The sequence below is a fragment of the Cyrtonyx montezumae genome, unplaced genomic scaffold (genome assembly GCF_038088225.1).
Source record: "Cyrtonyx montezumae isolate F1298 unplaced genomic scaffold, pur_monq_1.0 scaffold_8, whole genome shotgun sequence".
NCBI classification, from domain to species: Eukaryota; Metazoa; Chordata; class Aves; order Galliformes; family Odontophoridae; genus Cyrtonyx; species Cyrtonyx montezumae.
The window spans coordinates 68,028,365-68,054,066 of NW_027072089.1; the positions used below are offsets into that span (position 1 = coordinate 68,028,365).

The window sequence follows — 25,702 nt, forward strand, 5'->3', positions numbered from 1 at the left end:
AAAAAAATACCAGAAATATACATACACACAAAACAGACAATGCACTGAACAGCTAACACAATTGTGAGCACAATTTCAGGTAAAGTTGTTCCACACTTGGAAACTCTTCTTTGAAAGAGACTTCTGATGAGAGAGAGGATGAAGTGTGGAGGTTTTTGCAAATCTAGAATTCATGAAAATCAAGATTGGGACACCTGGATGAGAAGCCCTCATAAGTCCCAGATGACTTCTGGGCTTTAGGTCCTTATATTTAATTCATCATTAAAGGATTTCCATGATACTGTGCAATTGAGAAGCTCCTCATCTGAGCTGGCTCTTGCAACAGCAGGAATGGCCACGACCCTGTCATCTTCCCTGTAACAAATATATGAACAGAACTCTATACATCACCGAAACATCGTCACTTCCCACCAGGCTCACTCCTTTTACATAACACTCACGTCTTCAATGATGCATATGGTATCTAAGTACTGCTGTCAAACCTCTGACACATCATGCTATTTTGCTGCAATTCTGAGCTACAAGATGATGAGAAATAGGAACTGTCAGGGTTTGGATGTCCTTACTTTTTGTAACTAAAGCAACAGCCTCTGTGTAATTTAATTAGATATTATGTTTGGTTGTGCCATGAATGTATATTCTGGAATATGCATTATGTTAACATTATATATACACATTCAGTCATAATGTTCTCTACAGTACAAGTAAGAAACCCTATGATCTCAGTACTACAGCTTTCTACCAAGAGGCAGCCAAAGCTCAGAAGAAAACAACTTGAAGGAAGCAGGTTTTAAGCATTGGAATTGACTACCTAAGGATAATGTTAATGATGATAATAGTTCATAATACGCTGAAGGAAAGTAAAATTCTGTGGTGACTAAAATAAGAAAAAAAAATGTTAGTTGGCTCAGTATTAATATTTCAGCTTTTGGAAGTAATGTTAATGATCAGGAAAGATACTCTGAAGCAAGCTGCACAAAGGTGTATAGTAGGTTTTATTGAAATAGGGAGCAGCCTGGGGACAAAAAACATTATGTTTCAATCACATATATATATATATATATATATATATATATATATATACACACACACACACAGAGGCAAGTAACAAGAGAAGACATACACAAAGGTTCAGAGATCCAGTAATGTTCTTCATAGTCCCGACAATTGGAAGCAGGTGAGGAGTGGTGAGGGTGTCTTGCTCAGTCTGTGGCAGCAGGTGGATTTTGCTGCCCATTTCTCACAATAAGAAAAAAAAAGCAGAGATGTGTCTTGGGCTGGTTTCTTCTTGTATTGTTCTTGCTTTGTTTTGTCATAGTTATGCTGCTCCTTCAGCTGGATGAAACTTGGAAGTGTAATCAGAAGAAGCCTTCAGAATTTATATGGGTCCTTCTTTAAGTCAGCAACATTCAGCTTGCGATAAAGTGATATATATGCTATGTAAATGATAATCAAAGAAGGGATTTTTCTTTTTTCTTTTTTCTTTTTTGGAAATTTGAAGATATGATGACGACTCTTAAGCCTGTTCCAGAACACGCCTCAAGCACGCTTCAGAAGTACCGCCTTGGTAATTCCTGTGTAAAGCTCCATCACACAAACTAATATACTTTGATATAACCTGTCACAACCTTGCTGGGCATATTCACATGGGTATTATCCCTCAGGGAAAAATCATTTCAGTTTCATGAACAGTAACCATGGAAATATCAGATCAGCCAAGGTTTCAGAACCTGGATACGTTTAGCAGCAATTTCACTTTCCTAAAGCATGTTTAATGTTATAGATATAACAAATAGTAAGTTCATTACAAGTACACGCTAACTGCAGACACATTTATACTCATTTGACAAAAACCTAGTGCTAAATCTGGATAGTCTAAGCTACAAGCTATCAATGATTGTAGGATACAGCTAAGGTTAAAGGATCTCACTTTGTACCTGCTTCATTCTTGAAAGCTTTGTGCTGTTGAAAATAATGCCAAAATGTTATCTGTTATTTTCACTAAAAATGCATACTTTTAGCTATCTTTTCTTTCCTGGCTGCTGCACAGTGGACTTAGAACACCTATACAGAGAGAAGAGTAAGGGCTTCAAGGATGGAGCAGCCAGGGAGAATTGTACAGACTGGAAAGCAGATCTCAGCTTTACTGAAGAGAAATCTCAAAGGGGTGAAGGGGAGTAACAACCTTAAAGAGTCTAAAGAGGCTGTAAAGAGTTTATTCAACCCAGATAAAACCTCTGAAAGCTGCTAATGCACAAGCAGAAAGAAACAACTACTGTATATTAATGCAAAGGCAGGACTTGACTTTAGAAATTTTACTTTATTCTCCTCGTATACCAACACAGAGAATTTCCAAAGCTAACATGCTTTGGAACACAAAGATAACCTTATCTCTAGCAAAATCTGTATTTAGAGAGTACAATACTTCCCTGTTTTTCAGTTTATTTTACGGTGACTTGAGAGTAGTTCCACTGTATGACTCAGATTCAGTCACAGACTGAGCACTGTAATAATATGGTATTTCAGACATTCTTTTTTCTTAGAAAAAGGCAAATGGATTGAAAAGAAAACAGAATGGAAGTTTTTTAAGGCATAAGAAGAAGGCTGTTGACGTAGTCTACCTCGATTTCAGCAGTATTCTCCTGGAGAAGCTGGCAGACCAAGGCTTGGACACGTAACTCTTTGTTGGGTAAAGAACTGGCTGGAGAGCCACACCCAGAGAGTGCTGGTAAATGGAATTAAATCCAGCTGGTGAGTGGTCATGAGTAGTGTTCCCCAGGGCCTGTCCTGTTCAATGTCTTCATTGATGATCTGGATGAGGGAATTGAGTGCACCCTCAATAAGTTTAATGATGACATAAAACTGGGAGGAAATGTCGATCTGCTTGGGGGTAGGAAGGCCCTACAGAGAGATTTGGACAAGTTGAATAGCTGGGCTGAGGCCAATGGGATGAAGCTCAACAAGACCCACTGCCGAGTCCTACTCTGGCCACAACAACCCCAGGCAGTGCTACAGACTTGAGGCAGAATAGCTGGTAGTCTGTATGGAAGAAATGGACCTGGGGGTATTGGTTGACACTTGGCTAAGCATGAGCCCGCAGTGTGCCCAGGTGGCCAAGGAGTGGTGGAGTCACTATCCCTGGAGGTGATCAAGAAATGTTTGGATGCTGTACTTAGGTATATGGTTTAGAGGGGAAATACTGGTGATAGGTGGACAGTTGTCCGAAATTATCTTGGAGGTCTTTTCCAACCTTGGTAATTCTATGATTCTATGAAAATTACAACACACTATTTCTATTTTTATCATTTTATAAGTAGAGATAGACAAAAAATAAAATTAGTAAGGGAACTGGCCTCATATTAAGACACAAGAAAACATTTATTATATGTATTAACTTCTACAGACAGATCTCTCCTCCCTAAAAAAAAAACTACCACAAACAACACTGTTTGAGGAATTCCACTTCATTTTGAAACAGCCAAAACCTCAGCTGTACAAAATCTCAACCAGCAGCAACAGTCACAATCTCTGAATAAACCTACATGCTTCTCCTTCAGGGTGCAGTTTCACATTATACTTAATTCAATCTAACAGCAGGAGGAGGCAAGAGGGAATGGACCTGCTTTCCCCTTGCTTTTCTGCTTCTTCCCTTGTGTTAAATTTAGCAACTGTGTAATTCTACAGTGACTCTGATTAGTTTGCTGATCTGAGGGAAAACTCACAGTTTTTCATGAGTTAGCTTTCCCTTCAAGCAGAGGAGATTTACAGCAACAACTCAAACTCAGAAAGGGATACAGAGGGAGAACTCAGAAAGTGACACGCGAATGAAAGCTATTACTCCTTTCTGAGGCAAAGAATAATACGAAATCCCATCTTAAGGCTGCATCTATTCTACATTACCATTTCAGTCTGAAGCAGTTGTAAGATTCCGAGATGAATTACCAATTAACAACCACATTGAATGCCAGTCCAATAGCCAGAATATCTACGGTGTGTACAAAGTAGAACATTTTAGGAAGAAACTCTGCTTGTTCCAGAGGTACACCAAATACTTACTAAGCATTCACATCGTACTATGTGTTTCCAGGTTTCCAGCTAAATGCAAATTAACAAGCCAGACATGAAAGGCCTTTTTGAAACGTGAGCATTACTACTGCACCACTCTGTAAATTCAGCTTGCAGGTGATAGCAAGGACACTCACACTCTTCTTTTATTACCCCTGGCCACCAAATACCTTACCAGTACTACATTAAGAGCGAAGAATGAATCACACCGCTACATTGCTCTGGATAGTGAAATGAAATGAAGATGACATTAAAAGATACCACTGTGTAGCAGTGTATGTTACCACACTAATTTCAAACACAACCTGCCTCCATATTTATGGAGTAACATAAGAAAACTCCAAAAAAAAAAAAGTTCTGTTTCCCTGTCACACTCACAGTCAATCTGCAAGTGCAGCTGCAGCCATCTCACATAAAGCTCTGAGATAAATATATTGTCATTGGCTTGTGACACTTCGTGAAAATTGACAATGTCCCCTAACAGGGAAGCAGTCTACATTTCATGTGGTTAAAGCACTAGAATACATTTTCCTGTACAATGCTTTCAGAGACCATTTAAATACTGAATATTAAAAAATTCTTGGTCATTCCAGTTGACAGAATTACACTTATTTGCATGTGCTTTCTAGAAAATGTCTTTCAAGCCCATGCATTTACTGTCAGCAGCCACCTCTGAAAAGAAATCTTCCCTTACAGCCGCTTATGTCTCAGTACACAGGTATCCTATCCGTGAGACCAATGACTGGTACCTTGTTACAATGCTGTCACTGTCACTGCTGTTTTGTTTGTTTTTAATCATTATAAAAGAAATCATTCTAAGATTCAATGAATAAGTGTATCTCAGAAGTTTGTAATGCAAAACAAATTAAAATGGAAATATCCATCAAACATAGCATAATTTTTAAGTTAGGAGAAATTTTACTACTGTCAGGATTATAAGCATTATTTTAACACTTATAAACAGATGCTGCTAGAACTTCTAAAATGCAGTGAAAATCTTTTAATCTTGAATTTCCATTTATTCCTTTTTTAAACATCACCTTTATTTTAGAAAAGCCAATGCAGGCAAAATTGTCATTTGAAGGCATTTTGATCTGAGTTCAGTAAGTGAGGAATGCCAATTCAGATGGCACATTTCCCCTAAAAGCCTGTTTGCCCTCATACATTTGAATAGTTTTACTCCTTGGTGTCACCAAAAGACCATCAAAATGACAGTGGAAGAGAGAAGCAATGTCACACTGACTGTACATAGTGTCCTATCAAATAAGTAAAGAAACGCTTTTCCATGCTCATTTACTCCACCCCTCCCTTCTCTTTCACTGCAAGTTTTATGCTTGAAAATTATAATAAGCCAAAGCTTTTCCAAGCAGTAGCTGCTGGTGAAGCTTTCCCATTAGGCTTCATGTTATCATACTGCAGACCCAAAGACTGAACAGATCCTAGCCTTTGAAAGCCTCCAACTTCAAAATAAAGAAGGTATCACAGTGTGACAATCTTGGCAGAGCGCTGATGCCACAGGAGAGAATGGATGCTTTGGAAGAACTGAATGCTTCATTCAGACCCTGAAATCTTCCCTTCCTCCATGCAAATAAAATTGTGTTCTTACTTTTTTTTTCCCTTCCTCTCCATGTGGAATGATGTAACAAAAGAAATGAAAGAAATAAATCAACTTGTCTCCAGCCTTTTATACTGGAAAGAAGACAATTAAATGAATAAGTATAATGTCAGTATTTACCTCCATACAAACTGAATATTGAAAAGCAATTACAAGTTCACCTTCATGACATAGAAGTGGTCTGGATACTACTAGAAAATGAGCTTGAAATTCTGCCTCACAACGCTCAAAAATATTCTTTCTACAGATTTTCAAGGGGCTGAGGTTCCATAAAAGCAAATTTGTAATCTAATACTGACAGATAATTGAAATGTAGCTGTAATGACACCGGCCTTTCCAAAGCTTTTGCATTCTTTTGCATCTTATGAGAAAGTCCAATGTCAAATCAGTGCTTCAAGTTTTTGGTATGGGTTTTTTTCAGATTAACCTCAAACCATTGCACAGTAAGTTTAAGTAGATATTGCCAAGCTCATGAAAATCAATATAGAAGCAAATATATAGAATGTACTTTCAACCAAGCATTTAATATCTGTATTTTTATATCCATAGTTCTTTCCCATAAAAATGATGTGACAGCTCCACTAGCAATTTAAATAGCCAAAATCAAAGGTCCTTTTCCAAGTTCTTTACCCAAGCAATACCTTTGAAATTAATGAGAGGTCATCGAATTAGAGAACAGCAGCAGGATTTTTATCTTCCATTAAAAGTTTTCCTGCCTACTCACAAGTCATAGTACACAGTATTCCTCCTTGAGATTTGGCTGCGGTAAAATTAAGCATCAATTAAAATGAATGTAATGATTTAATTTTTTTAATAGATTACTTCATAAACTTTAGCAACATCAGTGCAATGCTTTCATACTGAGCTATTCCAAGAAGCCTAAGGGAGGAAAGCCAACTTATTTCACTGGAACAGTTGAAATACCAGGTGGAATGAGCATATACATTTGCATATAATCTTCTATTTATAGCTATTATCAACAAATAAAGCTTGTAATATTTCTGACAGACTTGCATGAAAGAACTTAATTCATTCACAGTGCAAGCATCTATGAAAACTTTATGTTCTTACCCACTCTTTCCTACCTTTAGCCTTGGAGCCCCAGATTCTAAGCTGAGAATCACTACTAAACAGAAGATATTAGTAGAATACATCACAAAATGATGACAAAGCTTCAGGACGCAAAATTACTGCTACAAAAGCAAAGAGAAAGAGACCTTTGAGAGCCTGAAAGAAGATGAGGAAGGAATTAGAATTTAACTGCAGACAGTAGACTGGAAAGCCCCATATCTATTCCTGGATCACCCAAGAAATGGAGATGCTCAACAGAGAAGGAAAATCCCTGCCCTTTTCGACACATCTTTCAGAGAGGGATAATTTTAGACTTGGCCATTTTAGACCTCACACGTGTAAGCTAGTTTAATTACAGTAACTTCTTGCTTCTTATTCAACATAATCAATGGTGTAAACAGTCAGCTCAGAAGAGAAGAATGTGGTTGTCTGCTGGAGACTGGTTTTGCCAGAGAGTCAACATGTTTGGTTTGTGCTACGCTGGGGCAGGAAGGTCCTGCTCTGCCCGAGGCCATCTCTGTTACTGTTTGTATCAGCATCACCAGTGCCAATCCCACTACCAATCTGCTCTGTTAGCATTCGTTTGATATCGAACAATACCCCAGAAATGTTTCTCATAGTGTCTTGAATGAAAGATACCAAACACTGCACTTCTAAAATTAAGCTACTGGGAACAACAAAGTAGTAACATCAACTTACTCAAGTAAAATGTATATTAAAAATTAAAATAACTTGTAAAAATCCTACCTTAACCACTGCATTAGATTAAGACTATTTAGCAATGTTACATCTTAGCAACACTTAAAATACCTTGAAATTCTTACAGGATAAGGTGAAAGAATAGAATATCCAAAAAAACTCTACCCCAGGCTGGTCCCACTCATAATTAAATGGATTTAATTTAGCTATTGCTAAATTAGCAAATTAACTATCGTTTTGTTTCTCACTAGAAGTCAGTAGTAATGCAGAAAGCTGTATATCAACCGCAAATATTTCTAAATGACTAGTCTATTATGTCCCTTTAACATGTATATCCTGCATTCTTATAAACAAACAAAAAGTTACACGTCTAGATTTTCAGCAAATGCTTACAGTAATCAAGACCTGACAATGGTTTTATTATGCATATTAACAGAATTTTCTTTAATTTTTACTTATCAAAGAATAAAAAACATGCTTATTTAAACATTCTTGATGTTAGGAGGTTCATCTCACAGACTTCCTTAGTAACATCATTCATTGTATCTGCATTAATATCCCTTATTGTTGGTGGGAGGAGTAAACTCAATATAAACTGTCATCTACATTCACTGCAAAGAAACTAAGTAATGTGTTATCAACGCCTCACTACAGATGCAAAAATGAATCTTGAAACTGCTGTGCATTCCAGAGCAACAAAAGTAAATCTATTTATAGGGATCACTGTATACATATATTATAACATATATATATTATTTTACTGTAAATAAACAGTACATTTAGAGAGTATTTTATTTATTATACTATCTTACTCATTTATTATTTATTTTCTTTATTTCTGTGATCTGCTGCTTTCTCTGAAAGTGGATCAGTAAAGACAAAGTTGTGAAAACCTATGTGAAAATTGAAGTAGAGGAAACTAATGATATTTTTGGCTCATTCTTTGTTTGTTCAGTGGTAAGACTAAATCCTCATTAGTAAAAGGCGGCTGAAGCTTTAGAACAAAACTGAGCTGTACTATAAGTAGTTCCTTAGTGTGGTAATAACGGCAACACACAACTCTTTGCTATTTCTTGAACTTCTGATCAGAGCCAAAAACAAGGATTCAAAGAAGGTGAATGCCTTGCAAGTTTTTAACTACGAACAAAAATTCTATTTCTTCTTAATTACAGCACTAATTGAATACATTTGAGGGAAGGAAGTCTAGAGGAAAGGACTGGAGAAGAGATGAACAAGAGAAGAATACTCAATAATAACAGTACCACTCTTTTAACATCCAACTTCAATAATTTTTTAAACAAGAAAAAAAAATCTGGGACACATATATGCTGCTTGAGAAGCTCTTTTAGACTGATGTCTGCAATTTACTGCATATGTTACCCTTATATATGGATAAGCTATACCTCTTTTGCTCAGTTCATCTACACGATTAATACTGACTGGAAAGGGAAAATCAGAAAGTTTTTTTGTAAAAGTTTTTCATATCTAAAGTCACACATCCTGACATTTATGTATTTCTAGGAAGGCATATTCTGATAAAATATTTAGCAGACCAGCATAGAAAGTAGAGGTGGTAATTACTTCAATTTATTAATAGGGTCTTCTATTCTGATCAGCAACTTGTGGTGATTAGTTATCCCCCAAAACTACGTTTACCAATTTACATGTACTATATTTCATTGACAAATTATCCAGCAATGAACTAACTCCCAAAGAGCTGCCAGAGCTTTCTGTAAATCCTGGACTGCCTCAAGTCCATGGGGCTAGATTGGATCCACACAAGGGTGCTGAGGGAGCTTGCAGAGGGGATCTATTCCATGTCTACAAATATCTAACGTGCAGGAGGCAAAAGCATGAGGCCAGACTCTTTTCAGCAGATAAAGATTTTCAGTAGTTAAAGATTTTCAGTGAGCATAGCAAAAGTAGCATGCCATTCCCATTTCTTTCCCCCATAGCCTGGCTCCCTGAGGACACAAAGTAAAGAGTGAAATTATTAACAGTTTCCAAGATACAGTTTCCAAAGTACGAAGATGACTGCAATACTGAATACAGGATTAGCTTCCCAACTAGTGTTATACTGTACAGAAAAATGTTAGCCTGAATCCAGCCTCTGCAAATGGTAAACAGTGCAATAGGGATCATAGTTAGCACATAATATGGCTCCGTGAAAAATTCCTGAGACATTTCTAAAAATAGGAAAGATAACAATGTGACCAACAACTACTGAATTATTACAATACTTAGAACAATTTTGTTTTAATGTGCTATGGTCAGAACTGTCAGTATTTCAACCCCTTGAGCCCCATGCTGGGTGCCAAAAGGACTGCTGTGACCTAACCTAGCAGGTAGCTTCATACCATACAACCCTTCACTCACTTCCCTCCTAAGGAGAGAAAAAGAGTAAAAAGGAAACATAAGGCAATGATAACAACATATTTATCTAACTTCAGTTGGCAGGGATGAAGGGGCTGCTCACCTAATGGCATTACCCTCCTTGTCCCTGCAGCTGCCTTGCTCCCAGCCAGCAGAAGTCCCTTGCCAGTACTCTGCAGCCCCTTTATTATGGTGTCTGTCCTAAAGCAGGGTTGTTTCTACCAGGTTTCGGATAGCTCAGTAGAAAAGTGATTTCTCTGTGACAACAGTGATCCTCTACCTCAGCCCTTTCCCAAGTGGACTTTATGGGCTCCTGGGGATTTTCAAGACAATCCACTCAAATGAGGAAGATATTGTTTGTACTAACAATAAATATAATTAAAAATATTTATTTTTTAGGGATACTGCTCTACAGAGAGTGAGGAAGTAGAAGGAAGTAGAGAGCTGCAGTGCAAAAAGCTATTTATTCTTTAATTAAACCTTTTTTTTTTTTGTGCAAATGAGCAGTGTGGAGGCATGAGGTAAAAACATAAAGGTTAGAGGAAAGCCAGAAGAAGGCACAATATTTATTCACAATTAGTAGTAACTCAGACATGTACTACGAGCTGAAAACCCAAGGGGCTTAAAAGCCCCTTTTACACATTAAAATCTATAAAATCCTCACTTAACTGCTCAAATGGCAACATGCCTCAAGAGCTTATAACATTAGCCATTCCAAGTACATAGCTATCAAATTGTGAGAAGCCTGCAGAAAGAGGTCCATCCATTCATGCCACTGCTGGAATTCAACTACTAAAGCTTCCTAGTGCATTTCTGAAAGCTATGTCTGATGAGTAGTAGTTATAACTTTTGTCAATGCATTCTTATTGAAAATCTTCATTTTATTCTAAGATTATATTCTAAGGTTACCTTGAAAATCAATTATTATTAAAACCAAGGACCCAGGCCAACACAGCTTCGTGCAAAAGTAACTTAAGTCACTTGCTAAAAAAAGATAAACTAGGCTGGTTGAGTTTTGGCAGGAAGTAATAGTAACCGTTCTTATGTGTGCAACTTGAAGTACTTGAAGGCAATGATTGTATCAATCTCTGCTGCTTAATTCCATTGTAAAGATTAGTTTTTATCATTGTCAGGTATGTGCTATTTCTCATTTCTTTCTACAGCCTTCCAGATAAGAAGGAGTCTTAATAATCTGATAATATCTCAGGAACTGACATACAGATGTGATGACTAATTGGAATAGCAAATGAAGCCAGTGAGATCTGTGTTTTCTACAATAAGATCTATATTTCTCAACTCCAGTACTGAGTTTGAATGGGTATTTTTAACGCTTTTCTTTATTTCTGCAACCATTATGAAGTGCACAATATGTTTCTCTGATGTCTCTGCCTTATCTTTGTGTCCTACTCTTCTCTAATCACTGACAGTTTTATTTTCCTCATCCTGCTCCATCCCACTCTTCATTTCCTAGAATTTTGATTCACGTGTGAGCCTATTAAATCCAAATCTTCACTTCTTAGACTATGTCTGGGTTTTTCCACATGCTTCATCTGTTTTTGAAACAAAGTTTTTCCTCCTTAATTTTCCTTCAAAACACACTTGTAGCTGGGATCCTGGCTACCCTATTTCTATAGCAACATTTCAATTGTTCATAGCTATTAAATAATTCCACCAATATTATTGAATTTCTTCTCAGTCATAAACTACTTACCTCTAAGGTAGCATTTTTTGCTATCTTGTGATATCTAGTACTTTTGATCCACAATCAGTTAAGCACTAAAAATCAACTTTCCTGAAAATGCTCTCATTTCAAGAAATGTAGAGTATCAAAGCACTTCCCTTCAGCGTTATCCTCAATCTTATCTTCCTCCAACTCTATCCAAAAACACTTGCACATCTGATAAGTACGGATGGGGACAAAAAGAATGTTGTCAAATTATTAAAGCAGGGTACAGCAAGGAATCACAAAAAGTCAAGCTCAAAGGGTTGTAGAGAAAATCTTATCACTTATACCCTTTTTTGACAGATATTTTACACGTGTTTAAGCTTCAAATGATAATTTTCCAAAACAGGCAATCTGTTGCAGGGCTTATCTGTCCTTAATGGTAAATGGTTTAGGTCAATTTTTCAAACAGATGCTTTGCCAGAAATACACAGAACTTGACTGTGTAAGACATAACTGAGTTTTACACTAACAAAGATACACTTCCTAAGATGAGGATATTCACATTTATTTCAAATTAGTGCAATGTTCAAGTGGTAGGATTGCAGCAAGATACATTAAGTGTGAGTATGACAACTGGAAATAACTTTCAGACCTCTTAGAAACACACCAACAATGCACTGATTCAGAGTTGAGTAGAGTTTCCAATTGGTTCAGATACCAGTGAATGATTACCTGCAATGTATCTAAAGTTTCTATCCTGCTGCCATAATTCTGCTTTTTGATTTTATTTTTCTATTAGTGAAACAGAAGAAATAATGCAATACTTGAGCTAACTGGGAGAGAATCAAAGTGACAACTGGCAGCCTCAAATAAGGCTTTTAGCTGAAAAGATGTTTTCCTAGGGCAACAGAAAGAAAAATTGCTTCTCTGCAGTAATGTGGATGAAATTTTTTTTTAAAATATTACCCTTTAATTTCATACAAACATACTAGTGTTCAAACTTCATCAATGCTGAACATTACTGTGCTACTGCTCTCATAGAGGTGATATCTCCAGCAGGAAAAGAAAAAATAATACTGTAAAACATAGGGATGAACCATAAGAAAGAAAATCACACTAGACTTGATTGCTTAGACATTTGCTAGAAATCTGCCTTTCAGCATCAGAAGCTACTTTGCTATAAAACTGTGAAACCAGTTAGTTCCCTGTAGGGTAATCAGTATGACTTATGTGTTTTCCCAACATGCCTTCTTAAGGAGAACCAGCACAGAGGTCCTATAAATTTTATATTAATGGAAATACCAAGAACTTGTACAACATTTTACTACCTTTTACCAACATTTTCTCTCAGCAATTTTTAAATTTTCTTTTAAAGTATTGTTGTTTTTTTTTTTTTTTAAATTGGCTTCCTAAATGTTAGGCCTCAGCAGAAATGTGAATCAGTGGTCTGACTTTCAGAAATACTTTCAGACATATAAGCAGATTGCTGGACTCTTAACAGTACAGCCTGAAAACACTGGTTGGTAAATAGCAGAGCTTCAGAGACAGAAGCAAAGACCTCTGTGGTAGCATGTATTTACTTTTCTTGGACAAGCAGTTTTGTCCTAAGAAACTCAAACATTACTAGATCACATTTTCCAAACGTTTTTATAAACACATGCTCCTTACACCTTTGGTAATGTGCTCTATACCACTAGTGTTTGCTTTAACTGCCATTCCTTCTGCTTTCCTATGGTAAGTTTTGAAGACATCAGTAAGAATAACAGCAGACGAAGGAAAAAAGCAGAAACACCTTCACCTTAGTATTTGAGAAAACATATAAATAATTGAGTAAAACAGTTTGAGATATTTATATTATACTTAGCTATATTTCTGTAAGGTCCCTATAAAGAGATACTACACATACCATGAAATTCAGCACTTCAAGAATCCAGTATTTACCTAGATGATCTTCAGAAGAAGTGTAATATTAATAAGATTTAATTCACTAAACCACTTCAAAAACTATTGACATCACATTTCATATCCTGGCTAACTAGACCTACTTCCAATCAGATTGGATCAATCTGACTGTGGATCCAGGCTGCATATTTGTTAGCAGTTGCATTGAGGTGTCCTAGTTTACCTATAATTTCTGGATCCTGATTTCTGTGAAAAGAAAAGGCTATATACTAAGATCTTAATGACTGAAAATTGAGCTACCTCAAGTTCACAGTACAGTTGGATACACAGCTCCTTGTACACCAAGTGCAAAACGTGCCAGAAAAGCACTATATATATGTAATATATATATATACATATATCATGTTCTTAAAAATGTGATTTCAAAGTCACAATCTTAAGACAGGAAATCTTCATAAAATTAATATCCCAAGAAGGCAAAGCTGAGAACAGTTTTCCTGATACCTCCCCAATGAAGTACACTGTACTTCTTTATTATTCACATGTGCAGTTGTTTCAAGATGTTACATCATGACATGGTAATAAACACCACTGTAAGCTCGTTTAGCCCGATAGCAAATATGGAAAACTGCTCCATGTGTGGGAGTTTTAACTCCTTGGTTAGTAATGCACATGGAACAAACGTCAACAAGAAAAGTTTCTTCTAGATCTTTTGAGTGAATTTAAAAAAAAATCTAACTTTCCAGTATTAAAATATGCTGATTACAATCACTCCAGTCTGATTATTCCTTGATAAGGAAAGGCATCTGAATAAGCCTAGATGCTGTTGGATAACAGAGACATCGCTGAAGGTGTATGATCAGTTCTACTGAGAACTGCAAGGCAGGACTTCACACTACAAATACTACTACTCAAAAACTTCTTACCTGCAGAGACATAGTAATAAGAGCTATAATTTCAAATTTTAATTTAACTCAAAAAGCATGCCTGGAACAAAAGCATTCTTTCATTCTGAGGTTAGTTATAAATGGAAATTGAATGAACTGCTTTAAATTCAGGGGAACTTCTTAAAATTAGCCCAAATTCAAAGAAGCAAAATTATTTATTCACTGGTAATAATGAAAAACAGTTTCAAGGAACGCATTCAGTGCAAGGGTATTTTTTTTACTTTCTTCTTCAGTAATGCTGAACTTAGCTCACTAGAGGTGCAGTAATTCCTCTATGTCAGAAACAGCATTGCTGTTATTGATAGTTGTGGTCCTACATTTCTCCTGTCAGTATATTTGAAACTACTACAGGGCAAGTGGCACCCATTGGAAGAACAGTCCACAGTATTTTATGGGTGTTTGCGCAGTTTTTTAGTAGCAGCAGTCCTCCACTGATACTAGCTAGCAAAGGTTATACAGGTTTTCCCACATGGGTGAAAAGAGTTCAAACAACTGACTATTGAACTGTTCTGAATCCACCAGAAGAAAAGGGTTAAACAAATTAACACTCATATTTCTTTAAGCATGCTTTATTTTTCTTGAATTATGGTGAAAGTTGCTGGGGGCTCTTCTGCAACATGGGACTCAGCCCCCACCTACAAGAGAACCATTACCTTCTTCCTTAGAGGTTTAGCAGTGTAAGGGTGCAATTAGGGAGAATCACATAAGCAGTACTCAGGGAGAGCATACATAACACTGGAGGATGAAGCTTCAGACATTGAACTTCCTATGATAAAATCATGGGAAAGAAGGAGAGGACCTTTTCCTTCCCTCTAATAAGGCATTTCCACATCAGCCAGACAACTTAACATTGGGGAAAGCAAAAGCTCAACAGAAAATAAAACACGCACTACAATAAATGCTGTACAATCCTGAGTGCAATGGAAATCATAAATACAATCCACTTCCGTATATTAAAATCTCTATGTACAAAGACAGAGATAGTAAAATCTATAGTGTTTCTTCAGAGGATAAGAGACTTCCCAAGGTCGGGGCTCAAGGAAGATTAAGGGAATCCTAAGTCCTTTCAGAATTCCTTCATTAGCCACATTTTTTTTCTTCTTTTGATCATTCAGTTCTCTTCCTTTTTCCCCTACATTGAAATTGATCTCAGTGGGTGTCTGCAACTATGTTCAGAAACATAGATGGGGATAATAAATAATACTTCTGGTAAAAATTCTCATTTAAAAACAAAAATTATTTTTTAACATTTATCCCATTAATGAGCAGAAAAAAAACAATTGTCTCAAGTATCTCCAGTTAATCAATATTTTTGAAACTGTTCCCATCACTGGAAATTCAGCCTGAAATGCATTGACTGAAATAGGAAAGTAAATAAACCTTAAATGCTAATGCGAACGTATATATTAATTACAAAAAGTCACAGAATTAATCCCTGCTAATTCTCAATCTTTTGAGATTAAGCAATTAATATTTTTTGCGGCAATCCTAATAACTTGGATCAATTTCTTCTAGTACTAAGCAAATGCAGTGCTTTAAAAGTAATTCTCACTGTGTTACTGTAAACAAAACAAAAAACCAACCCATTAACTGCACAGATTATCACTATGACTGCAGAAATCACAGCATTAACTGGAAATCTAGTAGTGGCCTTTCAATGAATCATTCAGAAACTTAACATTGTCACTTCCAACTCAACAAGCAATGATTCAACATTAAAACGATATAAAGTTTAAATGACTGATGTTTCTTTATATGGTTATTCTCGGGAGGGAAATCTGTCTCAGACTTCTTGTTTACTTTGAGTGACTGAATAACAAAGGTATCAAGTCTTCCAAAATATACTCTATCAGTAAAAAAGAAATGAGTCCAAAAAATATTTACTATTTGCAACAAAACTAACCACCTTGTTTCAAAGCAAGTATGTCTCAGAAGCAGAGTTTCACAGGTGGTTGTATCTAGGCAAAGAAAAACCTTTAAGCAACTCTCTCTCTGCCCTTACAGACTCATCATCTCGAAAGATAGCACAACAGCCCAATTGATATTTGACTTTATATTTTTGATAGTTTTAATCCTATCCATAATTTCAAACGAATAATAAAAAAAACAACCCACATTTCTTTCTCACAAGAAATTTATGAGCCTCCATATTACTGTGTTGCAAAAATTGTAAGTATCATAAGGTAACAGTATTACTCAAACATGATTCAGGTAGCACTTTTGAAATATAAGCATACCATACACAAAATTGAAATACAGTGGGAAAGTACCTCAAATGCAAACATAGTACTATACTGTTTAAATAATTCAAAGTAATGCAGTTACTTTAATGCTATTATAAGTGTAACTGGTAGAAAAGAACACAAAATAGAACAGGATTTTCTCTTAGGGAGGTAAATCCCTAAGAGAAAAATTTATTATTGAGACTTTTTATACCTAAGTGAACTCCATGCACAATGATTGAGTTAGTGAAAGATTCATCTGAATTTTGCAATTCTAATTAAACTGACGCATTTCACATTTTTGTTGCATTTGTAGCATTCTGCAGAATGATTATTTCCTACTTACCATGGAAAACAATCATTTCCTTAATTGAAACACACACTGAGTTACTTCAACTGAAGAAGAGATTATTCCAGTAGTGACATATTTTTACAGGCTTTTCTATCTGTATCACATAAAACTTAATACTAAGCTTGGCCTGTCATTTTTCATCTTATATATTCAAATATATCACACTTAGTATTTCCACTGATATAAACAGAAGATATGCCCACACAGTATTTCTCTCGGTCCTTGAAATCCAAATACTATCATATTTTATAAATTAAGTCCACCTGAGAAAAAAAATGACTGGGAAGAAGCTCAAGACTACAAATAATTGCACTAAACTGACCAAGAGATCAGCCTCCTCATTACAGTTCCTTAAATAATACTTCCATCATCTAAACAACATACAAAATAATCAAACCTAAGCAAGCCAATGTTTAAAATGAAGATTCATATTTTATCACTATATTTTAATGTCAGGTCAGCAACTTTAAGTAAACTGTATACACAGCTGAAAGAATCCCTAAAGTTTGTAATACTTTGAATGATGAAGTTTTGATAACATTGGTTCACACACTTATAACTACACTTCTGAAAATATGAAGCTGAAAAGCTTTGGTGAAAATGGTAGCTGTATTTGTAATGGAAACAAGTGTTTTTTTCATAATCCACTCAGACTACAGCAAGCAGCCAGACAACAAATTTCAAGCATCACTAGCATTTTGTTACTGGACGAAGTAGATAAAAATTGCACAAAATTCATCTGTTCTGGAACTTTTCCTTGTAATAAAAAATTGAAGTTTCAAATTGTACTAAAAGCTCATCATCCATGATGTAAGTATTTTTTTTCACACAAGGATCAATACCATTTTCTTTCCAATGCTCAACAAAGAAATGAGCAATTTATACATTACCTAATGCTGCTCATGCTTCCAGTTTCTGATCCAAGTTTACATCGCTCCAGTTGACTGGCTACAATCTGACGTTCAGCCTCAAGTTCTCGAGTCAGTCTCTCAAACTGTAGTTCCTGAAAAATTAAACAAAGCCATTCATTTTGACTTCCTTTGAGAATTTCAGTACATAAAATAATTGTGCAAAAAATTTCACTACACTACCCTGTGGGAAACACTTTTTTTTTTTTATCATGTTCACAATCCAAATTTTTGCCCAAACACCCACTCAATTCTTTCATTCAACTCTAATGATATGTGCTGTAGAATGAGGCAGCTTACCAGGAATGGAATTTCTGAACACATTAAACAATTCAGGCCCATGTCAAAATCATTCACAGTTCACGTAGAGCTCCTGGCATAAAAATACTTTCATAACAAGGTGATCTAGCTATGCTGTGTCATAAGCAACAATTTATATTATTGTAAGAAGATAAAAGTTCTGCAAATGATTGTGTGGTGAGGAAAGCCTTTCTACTGAGGATAAAAATATCAGTCATCATGGTACAGACTGTTGAAATAAATTAAATGGAAGGTATATTGTTACAGACTGAGCATGGTTTAATTTCAGCATTTAATGACGTGTGGATAAAAGTCACAAATTGAATACATTTTCTTTCATACTGTCATGGAAGTCAAACCAGCACCACCAGGTAAGATTTATCTAAAGATCTGAAAAATTATTTTTCATCTGAATACACAAGAGACTACTTTCTGAAATTAAATTTAAAAAGCAAACAAATTAAACAACAAAAACCCAAGCCAAATTAAGTCTTCACAGTTCCCTCAAAAACTGTATTTTCTACATCTTTTATTAGTACTTCTATCAAACGCAAAACAGAAAAACTTACAGGGAATTACAATTTTTTAAAGAAATATTTTACATTCTTATTTCTTTTTAGCTTGCTAAACATGCTGCTTTTTCATTTTGGTCATAGTTAAATAAAATCACACTCATAGGTACATGGAAACAGCAGTGGCAATGGTAACATGAAAGACAAGCCATGCTCCAAATGGCCAGGCACAGCTATCACACCACAGAACGTCTCTATCAGCTTATTTGCACAAGTTGGCAGATTAAAACCAGGGAACTGTATACATAACAGAATATCAGTTCCTAAGCACTGGGAAACATGGTGGCAATGTTGGAATATGACCAAGTTTGCACCTGGTGGTTCCCATGAATGCTCATGTAGGAAAAGAAAGAACACCGTATGCAAGTTTATCATGACCTATGGAACCAATATGAGACCGAAGGTGACAACTTCCTGGACTGCATCATTACTGGTGACGAGAAACCTGACACCAATTCAAGCCAAAGCCAGTATGGCACTCCATGGAGTGGCAATGTGAACTCCCCATTGAAGAAGTCTAAGACACAGCCCCCAGCAGGTAATGTGTGCTATCTTTTGGGATAGGAAAAGGATGATCCTTCTGTTATTTCTGTTACCTGGACAAATTATCAACTCTGATCTCTACGTTGCAATGCTGAGTAAGCTGAAGGCTCAAACTTCCATGGTCAGCTCAAGGAAGAAGACAACTTTTACCATGCAATGCAAGAGACCAGTTCGAAAGTTTGAAGGCCATGGAGTACATTTCCAAACATGGCTAGACAGTACTAGCACATCCACCATTTATTCCAGATTTGGTGCTTTCTGACTTTTCTCTGTTTGGGCCAATGAAAGATGCACTCTATGGGCAATATCTTCATATTCCATCCTAGCATCGTTCCATCATAGCAGCTGTGAAACAGTGGGTCACCTCAACCAGCGCAGATTATTTTATGAGAATGGCATGCAGGCCCTTGTTTATCATTGGTGAAAATCCAAAGCAAATGGTTGCGATTATGTTGAACAATACTGTTTTGTGGCTGAGAATTTGCTTTATCAAACAGCGTTACGGTGCTCTTTGTATCTGTTGTATTCCCATGGAAATACATGGGTTGCTCTGAAAGTAATGCCTCCTATGTATTTTGAGAATCCACACGTTAATGTGCTTATCTCTTTTTCTTTCTTTTCTTCCAAAAGGGATCTCCCTGTGCTACAGAAGCATGGCAGGGCACACCAAGTTTTGCTTACCTGAAGAACAGCACAAGAGCCATTCGAGCCCAACTGTTCCACGCACTAGTTGCCACTAGGGAACACTGCATTTGAGAGAAAGAAATGGCAGGGGCAGAGGGAAGGACTCAAATGCCTTCATCCTGTCTGTTACCTAAAACCTCTGACCAAAAAGCCAATAGTATATGGAAGCATAAAACTTCTAAACCTCTGACACTAGTGAATCTATAACTGAAACAGAAGAAACAAATGATGGTTGTTCTACCTGTTTCACCAGGTCCATTCTCCTGTTCCTACTGGCACAGGAAAACTTCAGCCCCGCACTACAAGCAAGGCAGAACCTTCTCACTGATAATGCACAGCAAGATAAAACTGGAGTGCATTTAAACAACCACTCACTTTTTGACAGTGTCTACTTTGTACACATTACTCCAAGCGCAACTGTCCAAGGTACCCCACCCTCAAAAGGGGCAGATAAATGCACAGTCAACCAACGTATAACCAGTGCTTGCTGAGTGCTGACAGTGCATCAGGAGTCATAGCTGTTAATGTGCTCTGCAAATGCTTTTGTTGTACTCCAAAACAGCTTTTCCCTTGTTAATTTGTGAACAAGTTCTTAAAAAACACCTAATAATGACCACCTGGTTTGGATATGTCTACTTCACACACAACACTTGCCTGCTTAATTAGTAACATCAGTAGTCTGAAAAGACAGTGTTAATCAACTTTCCAAGAGTTACCATTTCACTCAAACAAGACCAGAATTTCAATACTGCAGAAAGGATTGCAACAGAAATATCACGAAAGTTTTGAAGAACATAAAATCAAAGTGCTACAGAATTTGCTACACAAGCATGTTTATTATTGAAGTACATCTGCACTGAGAAATGTTGGCAGCATGAAACACCAAATAAATTAAACCAAACATTAAGTTTGTTTTCAGAACAACAGCAAAAGCTTTAACAGCTATAGCACTGCCTTTTCAAGTTATTTTACGCAATCATAGAAGTAGTGATCCCAGTACAGACTTTGAAACCTGGCGTGTGTTTTCAGCTATAGAGCACTGTCTCCTGTCCCAGCTGAGGTAGATGTGCAATGTTTTTGCCCATTAACCAAGATTTGATTTTGGTCTTCAGAATATACTTTTCTATTCTTGACTACCATTTATATTTCTTTCTTACTTTCTTCTTTCTTTTTATTTCTGCATTCCCTCTTCCTCTAATTTCACAGCATCACCATGACTCATCTTACGCTAATCTCTTCAATCCTACCATATGAACTGTTAGCAAATTTCCTAAAATTACAGGTTTAAGAAACCATTCCCTATAGACAGTTGGTTTCATGTTGTGGAAATATTTACCTTAGCGAGACGCAGAAATTCATGTCTTCTGGTCTCCATCCATGTCCACATTATTTAAGCCCTGTCCTACACAGATGGGTGGAAAAGAACAGCTGCATTTCCATCCCTTCTCAAGCAGGAAGCAAAGATGCTCCAGATCACTAAAGGAAAAAATCATTCTGGGTTCCTACCTAGATACAAGCCACTACATAAGTGGCTTGAATACTAACTTCATTGCTAGCAATTTCTTAGCTGCCATTTCCCACTTCATTCATTATCTTCTGTCAGGTGACAGAAGTTACCAAGGGAAGGAAGGCGACAGAAGGTGGTGAACTTAGGGTGTGTGACGGGGCAGATTCACACAACCATTTTCCCATATTTATCTCTGACATTTAGTTTAACATGCAACAGTAAGATATTCCTCTTCTGTGATGCCCAAGGCGAAGGCCCACAGGGTTGTCTTGAAACAAAAGAAGTAAAAGATTTAAGTAGGAGTACGGTAAGTTTGCTATTCCACTGTATTAAGAATCCCTGGCAGAAAATAAAATAAAAACACTAAGCCTCCTCCTATTTGTTCAGGAGGCAGTTACAGTGTCTAACATTTGAATAATTATATATGTTTAGATTTCAAGCAGCTGTCACAGTGCAAGAAGACAGAAACTAGAAACAGTATTTGCTTATTAGAAACAGTATTTGCTTATGTTCTATAAAAATGTCCACTGAATCTGATTCTACCATTTGTCTTATTTGTTCTGTTTACAATAATTTTCACCAGGTCATGCCATCTTCTGTTATCATTACAATCCTCAATCAAGCTAATCTGAACATCAAAATTAAAAGCATATTTCAACCCACTATTTACACAAATCTTCATCTCCAGAACTGCAGAAACTACGCTGCACCTCTGTAATTCATTCAAGCACTTATATGCCAAATGCAGCTTCATGGCCTGTGCTAAAAAGGGCAATGATGCCAAAGGACATGCAAAGGCACAAGCAATGCAAAGCCAAAGCGACCACTCTGACAGTCCTCAGCACATAGCATCAAAAGAGTGTGAGAGTATGATGCCAGCATGAAGATTAGGCATCATGACAACAGCAATCCAGTGAAATCAGTTAAGAGAACAGTTTGGAAAGGGAAGAACTTCAGTACAATTTTGTAAACATTAGGAAGTTATCAAAATGGTATCTGATGGAATCTGAAACAACTTGTATTTAAAATACTCGCTTCTCTATCAACATACTTTGGGGGAAAAAATACTCACTACACCATAGAGGGTAACTGGACAGCCTTTTCAGTACAGGACTTATATTCTATCTACCCTCCACAGCCACAGAAGCACAGGATGCTTGAGGCAAGTCTTGCATCTCACAGTGATCCACAACACTGAGTAGGCCTGACAGAAACCTTCACAGCCTTCAGAGGTTGTGAACTCTGAGCTCAGAGCACACTGAGTAGAGGGCTTTTGGTCACCTTCTGTTTTGTATTTGCTCAGTGTTCTGCATCAACTCATTTGAACATTGAGCGAAGGAAAACAGCTCAAAAAAAGTCTCTCTGATATTTAGACCTGATCTTATTTTTTTCTGCCCTTTTACAATCTCAAAGTAATTTTTCAGACTTTTTACAGAGAGATATATACTGACACTATACAGAAGACACAGCAAAATCAGTAGAGATGGCTAAAAGCAGCTGAAAAAATTAATCTAAAATTCAGATTTGATCTAAATTTAGGCTGAATATCCTTATGAATTCCTTAGCATCTTGAGGTTGTAACATTAAAAAAAAGGTGTTAAGCTTTTGACTGTGAATATGCTATACAAAACAAATTGGTGCACTGATATCATTTGAATCTTCATACACAAAACCAAAAAGAACTGGGAGGAAGGTTGGGAATCCCTGGTGAGATGAGGACAGAAAGCCTTATTACAGCTAAACAAAGAAGTGGTCTTGTGAACCTGTGAACCAATGTCTTTTGTAGAAATCTCTTAAACACAGAATTTCCTAAAGCACACAGGCTGTAGAAATGCAAAACACTGGCTCTACCTTGTTTTAGCTTATTAAACAAAAACAAACCTGTACCTCAATGTCTCAAGCAGCCTGTATTTGTTGCTACACATTTCCCATAGCATGCCTATGAACTCCAAAGCATACCAGTACTTCGCATGGCATTTTAAACTCTTTTTAACCCACCATACTGAAAATACATGAGCAGCTATACATGAGGCACGTATTTTCTGTGAAAACATCAAAATCTTGATAAGTTCAAATTGGCAGAAATCCTGAAACTACATCAGACACAAACCAGACCTGACAGCCTACCCTGGATCTAGAAGGAAAACAGAATGCCTTGATGCTTTCAAGCATGATAAATCATCACTAGATGCCCCCAGTCTGACACCAAATACTGTTCAGAAGCTTCAAAATTGGGCATTAGAATGTACCATTGAACCATTCTAGCTTCTCTGATTTTTCTTGTACTTTTCTTACTCTTTTTCACCTTTTTAACCATCTCATTCTTCTCCTTCATTCAATAAAATCTCATTCAATAAAATCAGAGTGTGGGAAATTGCTCAGAAAAGAGCAATAAACAGATGAACACAGTGGTAGCAAATTTGAGTAACTCAACGTTGGATATGTTGTTGCAGGATCTTAATCAATGCAAAAAAAATAAAAATAAAAAGATTTGCTAATAGTTGACTGTAATGGTTTGAAACTTTTGTTTTCCAGGTGTCATCAGTTTGGAGGAAGCAACTCATGTGCTGGAGGGCAGGAATACCATTTAGACAAGACTTGGCAAGTTGTAGGAACAGAGCAGCAAGAATGTCACACAATTCCAGAAAGAAAAATAGGAAGTCCTGAATGGCATGATGCCCCACAAAGGAAAATGAAGCACTTCCACAAGAAGGACCTGTGAGCTCGGCAGACAAGAGGTGGTGAATCAGCAAGGCATTCCTCTTGTGACGATGGCCAACAATGTACTTGGTTGCACTGCTAAAGGAACTTCCAGCAAGACATGGGAGTAATTATTCCCCTCTATTTGGTACTTCTGAAGCTGCATCTCAAGTACAGTCCCGATGCTGGGTCACCAGAACAAGAATTTAAAGCAAAGGTTCAGAAGGCCATCAGGATGGTCACGGGATTGAAGAACATACTGAACAATGAAGGAATTTGGTTTGTTTGGTATGGAGAACAAAGCATCTTAGTCGCAGATTTTTTTTCTGCTTAATGGAAGCCTGTAGTGAAGACAACATCAGACTCTAACTAGAGGTACACAGTAAATGGACAAAAGACAGCAGAAATCACAGTCCTGTAAATTTTTACTGTATATAATGCAAAACAAAGAAATAATAAATTAATTAATTAATAGTTCAACATAGCAAGAGTTATTAAGCACTGGAACAGGCTGTCCAGACAAGTTGTGGGATCTTTGAAACTCAAACGTTTGGAGATTTTGAACTGCACATCTGACCTAAGAGTGAAACCAACCCTGCTTGGTGCAGACCTCCAACAGTCCCCTTCAAGTTTTCCAGGATTCTAGCATCAATGAGTTCTGGAAAAAAATCTTTCAAAGACATGTGCTAATCTGCATCTGAATCAATGAATGCTAGTTCTAAAACTTCCCATTTCAGCTTTGCCTGTTGTGTGAACAGCTTTGTTTCCCCAATGATTCTGCTTCACAAGATGCACCAGTCATAACAGACTACTTTTACCTTTTGCACTCACCAGGTGCTGGGATGTTTTCCTCAGATTTCACATACATTGTTTTGGAAATCACTCATTATGACCTAACAAGCAACAGAAGCCTGCCAAGTTGGGGAAAAACAGCTTGAGGTCAGCCAAAAGTCTCCATTTTTCTATCATCAGCTTAATCACAGAGAGAAAATAAGTGGAATAAGAGAAAAAACTCATACAACCGTCCTAGATGAAATTGCACATGCACAGAGGGACATGTATTAACGAATTCTTGGAAAAGAATTAACGCATACACCAATGTATATGTGTGTCTTAATTGTTTAAGTGTAGAACCTGAGCTGTGAGAACATATGTTCGATTTGTCAAGTCACCTGGTACATATCACAAGGAAAAAGAAATGCCACTTTCTAACACCATATTGTAGTTAGAGCACTAATTGAGAATTTTCTTATCAGATATGGGATGACATGAGTAATCACAGTCTTCTTCACAAGGTATCAATATGGCAATTCCCAACCTGGGCTTCATTTCATATGAATTATTTACGGAATCAAGGAAGATTTGTTTGGTTATGGTGTTTAGAAATACACTGCTACTTCACTGGAGCAATCTTTTGTGATAAAGAAGTCCCTTTCTTGCCACCAGAAATCTTTCATAGAAGCTGGACCCTATTTTGCTTCCAATTTTTAGGATCCTGATAGAAATGACATCACAATTACACTCACATGTGTTTCAGCTCTCCAGACACACTGTCCTGTGCCTGTTCCTTGCTCTC

General features: G+C 36.8%; 1 protein-coding gene across 6 annotated transcripts in view; it reads right to left on the reverse strand.

The window, feature by feature from the left end:
* Nucleotides 1–25,702, reverse strand: part of CTNND2 (catenin delta 2) — a 619,666-nt gene that overhangs the window by 371,440 nt on the left and 222,524 nt on the right. For all 6 annotated transcript variants that reach the window (XM_065752045.1, XM_065752047.1, XM_065752046.1 and 3 more), the window contains one exon: nt 17,803–17,915. In XM_065752045.1, the coding sequence (XP_065608117.1) occupies nt 17,803–17,915 (113 nt within the window). The remainder of the gene's footprint in view (nt 1–17,802; nt 17,916–25,702) is intronic.